The 6,944-nt window shown below is 31.3% G+C and overlaps 1 protein-coding gene across 1 annotated transcript; it reads left to right on the top strand.

The window, feature by feature from the left end:
* The first annotated feature begins 4,531 nt into the window (after positions 1 to 4,531).
* LOC106761065 (probable leucine-rich repeat receptor-like protein kinase At1g35710) lies at positions 4,532 to 5,800 on the top strand. The gene has a single exon (XM_014644562.1). It carries the CDS (start codon positions 4,532 to 4,534, stop codon positions 5,798 to 5,800), a length of 1,269 nt encoding a protein of 422 aa, XP_014500048.1.
* Positions 5,801 to 6,944: the final 1,144 nt, after the last annotated feature.

Genomic DNA, 6,944 nt, shown 5'->3' with positions numbered 1-6,944 from the left:
TTTTTTCTAGTTAATGGCCTTATATGTCCGTTTTGCTATTTGTTTAAAAGTTGTTTCTGCCATTTAAACGGGATTGTTATAGTATTTCTTCTAGTAGTTTTATATAAAGACAAATTAGGTTTACCTTTCCATGATAAGGCAAAAATGGCATGATTGTATGTAGACTATTTTTATATATTGTCATATTTTTTGCTTTGTAATTGTTAAAAATAATAAAAAGACTCCTTAGGACCATATTTTCTGAGTTTAAAATAGAATTTAAATTAAGTGAAAAATGAAAGTGTTATTTTTTGGAAAAAATATAAATAAATTTATTTTAAAATATTTCTTTAGAAAATCAAATCATCTTCATCCTCCTTAGCTTTTTTGGACTAAAACGTCAATCATTTTATGTTTTAACTCTACAAAAGACAGTTTAAATCAAAATCAACTTGTTAGAATTTTGATCTCGCTTACTTCTTTGTTCTTTAACAATCGAATCTACCTTTTTTTCTCCTGTTCACATTTGTCTTTGAACCCCACTTGCTTGACTATTTGATGAATTTAGGTATTGTCCTCTTTTTGTTGTGATTGTCAGAAGAATTAGAAATACTCCTATTTGAGATGTTGTTTACTTGAATTTAAAAAATATAATTTAAATTAAGCGAAAGTATTTTAAAATAACTTCTTTTTTTTTATATACTGAGCTCTTTGATAAGAGGATGTTGTTATAAATTCACAAGATACTACTTTGAATCCTAAGAGAATTATGCAAGAATTATAGAGTCATTAAAGTTACCATAATAAGTTGATATCGATTCTTCAATAAATAATAATTGAGAACAAAATCTAAACCAATATTGATACTTTATATAAGAACTTCCAATAATGAACTAAATAAAGTATAAAGTATCTATCTACTATACAAATTGAAAGAATATGTTGGAACACGAGGCAGCTTTTGAAAGAACACTTCGGACACGCACTAGTATTTATCTTTTTAATTGGTCTTATATGTTTTAATTTTGAAGAAAAAAAAGTTTATAAAAATGTGGTAACTTTGAAAATTTCGTGAGTGGATTTATAAGTCCGGTTGCATTGGAACTGAAACCATATACTTATTTCGACTTTGGTTATTAAAGAATTGAAACGGAAAGGTATGAAAATTTTCAAAAAAATTCAAAAGTCCTACTACTTGTTTAATTATTTTGTATCAGGGAGAAGATTTGGCTTTGATTATCAAATAATCGAAGTCATATATAATTTTTTGTTTTTGTTTTCCAGCAATTGAGACGAAAATTTTCAAAGATATTTGACCTTATTTTTCTAAAAATCGATACCAATATTCTATTTTACCTTAGTTTTTGTAAGAATCGAAGTCATACATTCTTTTTAATATTAATCAAAGAAATAATTAATTCTTATTAAATTATAAAGGTTATCAACTATGTTTGTTACTTGAGTTACCACAATGATTCATACATGTGTAGAAAGTCTAAGCCTTAAGTTTTTTAGCTATGCACCAAATTTTGAAAATGTTTCATCAATCTTCTTTTATTATGGAAAATCAACTGGTTGTCGAAGAAGATTATCACTCTTTCTTCTATCAGTGTGTCATTTTAGATTCTTTGCATTTTCTTTAATGACAAACAATCGTTTCAACCTAGGCATTATAAACAGATACCACATCACCCTACCCTAGTAGGTGGATTATCTTTGTCTTCATCACTAATATTTCCATCAATTTTCTTTCTAAACTGTGATAAACCACATGTTAGACACACCTATAGTAAAGCAAACTTGTCTATATACAATACACAATCATTGGGACATGCGTGTATCTTTTGGTATTCGAAATCCATTGGACATAGAATTTTCTTCACATTGTAATTACAAATAGAGAACGTGTTACTTTCTATAAGCATCTCCTTTAGCAACTCTAACAATTCTGTGAAACTTTTATTGATCCATCCATTTATTAGTTTTAAACTAAACAAGTTAGCACACATTGGGTACAACTTTTCTTCTGAATTGAACTTAAGATAATCATATAAATGAGTTTTTCCAAAATTTTCTACACCAACTCATGTACCATGTCCTCCAAATGATCACTCACCATTTGTCCACATAATTTGTTCCTCATGACATTGTAGGCTTGTGTAATACTTCTTCACGATAAGTCCAATTATATAACTCCTCATTATACTGAAAATGAATAGATGATCACACATAGTGTCAAAGTTGTGACGTATTTGATTAAGATAACAAACACATGAACAAAAATAGGTTCTCTTCATAGAGATTACATGTTCTTGAGCATATTGCATGAACTCAAAAATTCTATTTTCATACTCTTCATATATGCAACTTTCATTCATCTAGCTTCGATCCATATTATGTTTGTAACAAACTCTTCCAATCTCAAATTTTTAACTCATAAGGTGAGGCCCTCCCCATTCAGAAAAAATATCTTTTATAAATTAGACAAAATTTCAACGGCATGTCACATTGGTCTCTAAAGTATAGGAAATGAAAGTGATCACTCATAACCACAATCAAGTATATAAGAGAAAAAGACAAAATAATCTCAACCGAAATCTAATCAAATTTATGCGTAAACCTCAATGTACAAGTTATAGCGAATTATGAAAATATAACACAAAAACAATGACTACAAATTAAACGTTGTCCAAACGAATCAAATTAAATCGTAACATGTCCTTTACAAAATCATAAAATTCAGTGTAAAAAAATAACACGTGAACTACTAAAATAAAAGTTAAATAACTCTATAAATATGGTTTATAGAAACATAGTGTGTTTTTAAAATATGATACTAGTTCATAATAAAACTATTTATATTAATATCCTTTAATATTAAAATAATCGCATTTCAATATTTTTAAACCACGGTCACTTCTAAAATATCATTTTCTAAGTCTTTACAATTAACTTCAAATGAAATGTAAAAGTTAATTATCAATTCAAAATGGATTTATAGATAAATTTACTACAAACATTTTATTTTCGAACGAACTATTAACTGTGTTCATTCTTAACAGTAGTATTTCTTACAAAATTCTCTTACCTTTTAAAAACTTTTTCATAAAACACAACAATAATAATAATATAATAGTTTCTATTGAAATTATTATGAAAATAATAATAATTTAATTTCACATATAATTATAGAAAACAATTATTGAATCAGATTAAAATATTAAAAAATTAAAATGAAATAAATTAAATTTAGGTTTATTAAACACGGATATATGCACTGGTATTTCAACAAATCACAGAATTAAAGGATAAAGCAAGATACTAGGGATATCGAGTCCTAAATTAATTAAGCTTACATTTTTTTTTCTCCCTCCTCTGCTCTTCGTGACACTTCTTTTCTCTCTTTTTCATTTCTCTCACCATTTGCATCCTTCTCATTTCAAACTATTATACAACTTTCAGCTTTTTCTCTTTCCATGTCTTTTGGAACAATTAGCTTTTACTAAGGTTTCTTCTCGAAATTTCCCTTCTCCATAATCCTTCACCATAATTACCATCCATCTTCTTCTTCTACAAAAAAAAATTCAATTCTTTTTTTCCGTTAAACTTTCCACCATCCATAAAAGATAGGTAGAACCTAGGTCAGTTTCCTGAAATATTGTCGATGGCGTCAATGTGGCTAAGATCGCTTGGGCTTTGCGACCATGGTCGTTGCTGTTGTTGTGAGAGGAAGAAGGGAATCTTTACGAGGAGGTTGGGCGTTAACGGGCTTTGCGAAACTCTGTCTGATATTAACGGCAGCTCCATTGGGCCTCTCCAAAATGGTGATTGATCCAATTTGCGGAATGTTACTCCGGTCTAATATTATGCGTGTAGATAACCTTTCTCTTCTTTCTTAAACATTTCTTCCAGAAAAGTTTTTAACTTTAATGCATTATGCTCACATTACACATAACAGACAATTTCAGATGGAGTTCTACGTTAGGCGAAAATGTGAAAGTGAATGAAGAAGACCTAGTAAGTTTAATTGAATTTTTTAGGTTAATGATAGATTAATAATCAAGTAATCATGCTTAAAATGAATAAGAATTCATTGTTGAATATATCTAATCAGATGGTAATTTATGGTAATCTAAAGATTAGCAGACATTATCCAATACTGGAAATTAGTTCAGTAACAAAATTATTTTTCTCCCAGCTCCTTCCGTCCCATTTATTGTCTCTGGATTTAAGTTACAATTATCTCCGTGGACATATCCCTTATCAACTTGGAAGCCTTACAAATTTAAGGTATCTTGATCTCAGTTATAATAATCTTGATGGGAAAATCCCTTGTCAACTTGGAAATATGTCACAGTTGAGATACCTTGATCTCAGTGGTAATTCATTTTCTGGAGCACTCCCTTTCCAGGTTGGGAATCTTCCTTACTTGCAAACTCTTAGACTTGGTGGTGATTTTGATGTCAAACCTAAGGATGCAGACTGGCTGTCTAGTCTCTCTTCCCTAACACATCTTGCCATCGATGGTTTACACAACCCTGACTGATTGCATATGATTCATTATCCAAAGCTAGGAGAGTTGAGACTAGTTCATTGTTCTCTTTCTGATACCCATATTCGTTCTCTATTTTATTCACCTTCTAACTTTTCCAATTCTCTTATCATCCTTGACCTTTCATCTAATATGCTCACATCATCAACATTTCAATTATTGTCTAACTTTAGCCGTAATCTTCAAGAGCTTTATCTTTCTCAGAATAACATTGTTTTGTCATCTCTAGTCCACTCAACCTTTCCTTCTCTTGTAATCCTTGACCTTTCCTATAATAAGATGACATCATCGGTCTTTCGAGGTAGCTTCAACTTCAGTTCAAAACTTAAAAATTTTTATTTGAAAAATTATAGTATTAGGGATGATAGTTTTCTAATGTCAGCTATTTCAATTACGAATTCTTCGTCTTCTCTTGCCTCGCTTGATCTCTCCTCAAATCTGTTGAAATCATCATCCATATTTTATTGGCTCTTCAACTCCACTACCAATCTTCGTATACTTGAATTCTTTGATAACATACTGGAAGGTCCGATTCCAGATGGATTTGGGAAGGTAATGAACTCTCTTGAAGTTCTTGACCTCTCAAGTAACAAAATTCAAGGCGAGATTCCATATTTCTTTGGGAACATGTGCATATTGCAGAGTTTAGACCTCTCAAACAACAAGTTGAATGGGAACATTTCTAGCTTCATTCAAAATTCTTCATGGTGCAGCAAACAAGTGTTTCAGAGTTTGGTTTTATCTGATAACCAGATTACCGACATTCTACCTATGAGCATTGGATTGTTATCTGAGTTGGAGAACTTATCCTTGGATGGAAATTTCTTGGAGGGTGACGTCACTAAATCCCATCTTTCAAATTTTTCCAAATTAAGGTACTTATTTTTGTCAGAGAACTCCCTATCTGTAAATATAGTCCCTAATTGGGTTCCTCCTTTTCAAATAATATATTTGGGACTAAGATCTTGCAACTTGGGTTCTAGCTTTCCAAGTTGGCTCCAGACTCAATGCTCTTTTTTTTCTCCGGATATTTCTGAGAATAGGCTTAATGGTTCAGTACCAAAATGGTTTTGGAACAACTTGCATAATGTGGGACATTTGTATATGTCTCAGAATAATCTCAGTGGTGCAATTCCTAATAATATATCATTGAAGCTTTTCAATAGACCGTCCATATTTCTGAATTCAAATAATTTTGAAGGAAAAATTCCGCAATTTTTACTACAAGCTTCAGACCTAAGGCTTTCTGATAATAAATTTTCAGATTAGTTTTCACTCATATGTGACCAACGCACAGGTGTAATGGCCACCTTAGATTTATCAAACAATCAATTGAAGCGACAACTCCCAGACTGTTGGAAATCTGTACATCAGTTATTGTTTCTTGATTTGAGCAACAATAAATTTTCTGGGAAGATTCCTGTGTCCATGGGAAGCCTTGTTAAATTGGAAGTCTTGGTTTTACGAAACAATAAATGAATTAACTTCCACTTTGAAGAATTGCAGCAATTTAATTATGTTGGATGTGGCCGAAAATATGTTTTCTGGCCTAATACCATCATGGATAGGAGAAAATATGCAACAATTGATAATATTGGACATGCGAGGGAATCCCTTCTCTGGACATTTTCCAATTCAACTCTGTTATTTGAAGCACATTCAATTCTTAGATCTTTCTAGAAATATGTTATTAAAAGGAATTCCATCATGCTTAAAGAATTTGACTGCAATGACTGAAAAGAACATCAACACAAGTGACACTCTAAATCGTATATATTCGATGAAATTCACTTATTTTGAAATTTATGGCGCTTATGGTGGGAAAAATTACACCCTTAGCATAAGGTTGATGTGGAAAGGTGTGGAACAGGGATTCAAAAATCCAAAGTTACAGCTTAAGAGCATTGATACTTCAAGTAATAATTTAAGTGGTGAAATACCGAAGGAGATTGGATATTTGGTTGGGCTAATTTCTCTTAATTTATCCAGAAATAATCTGAGAGGAGAAATTTCTTGTGGGATCGGGAGTTTAAGATCACTAGACTTCCTTGATTTATCAAGAAATCATTTCACTGGCAAAATTCCTTCTTCTCTTGCTGTAATTGACGGTCTGGGCAAACTAGACTTGTCACACAACTCTCTTTCAGGAAGAATTCCATGGGGAAGACACTTTGAAAACTTTGACGAGTCTAGCTTTGAAGGAAACATTGATCTTTATGGTGAACAACTGAGAAAAATTTGTCCTGGAGATGGACATCAAACAATAGTAAATCTTTCAAAAACTGAAGCAATCAACGATGATAAAGATAGCTGTTTATATGAGGCATTATACATGAGCATGGGGATCAGATACTTCACTGGATTTTGGAGCTTAGTAGGCCCAATGCTACTATGGTGTTCTTGGAGAAATGCT

Source organism: Vigna radiata, chromosome 1 (genome assembly GCF_000741045.1).
Source record: "Vigna radiata var. radiata cultivar VC1973A chromosome 1, Vradiata_ver6, whole genome shotgun sequence".
Lineage (NCBI taxonomy): Eukaryota > Viridiplantae > Streptophyta > Magnoliopsida > Fabales > Fabaceae > Vigna > Vigna radiata.
This window is presented reverse-complemented; position numbering and strand designations above follow the sequence as displayed.

Excerpts from the sequence above, each read along its gene's own strand:
- LOC106761065 (XM_014644562.1), top strand. The coding sequence starts at position 4,532 with ATGATTCATTATCCAAAGCTAGGAGAGTTGAGACTAGTTCATTGTTCT.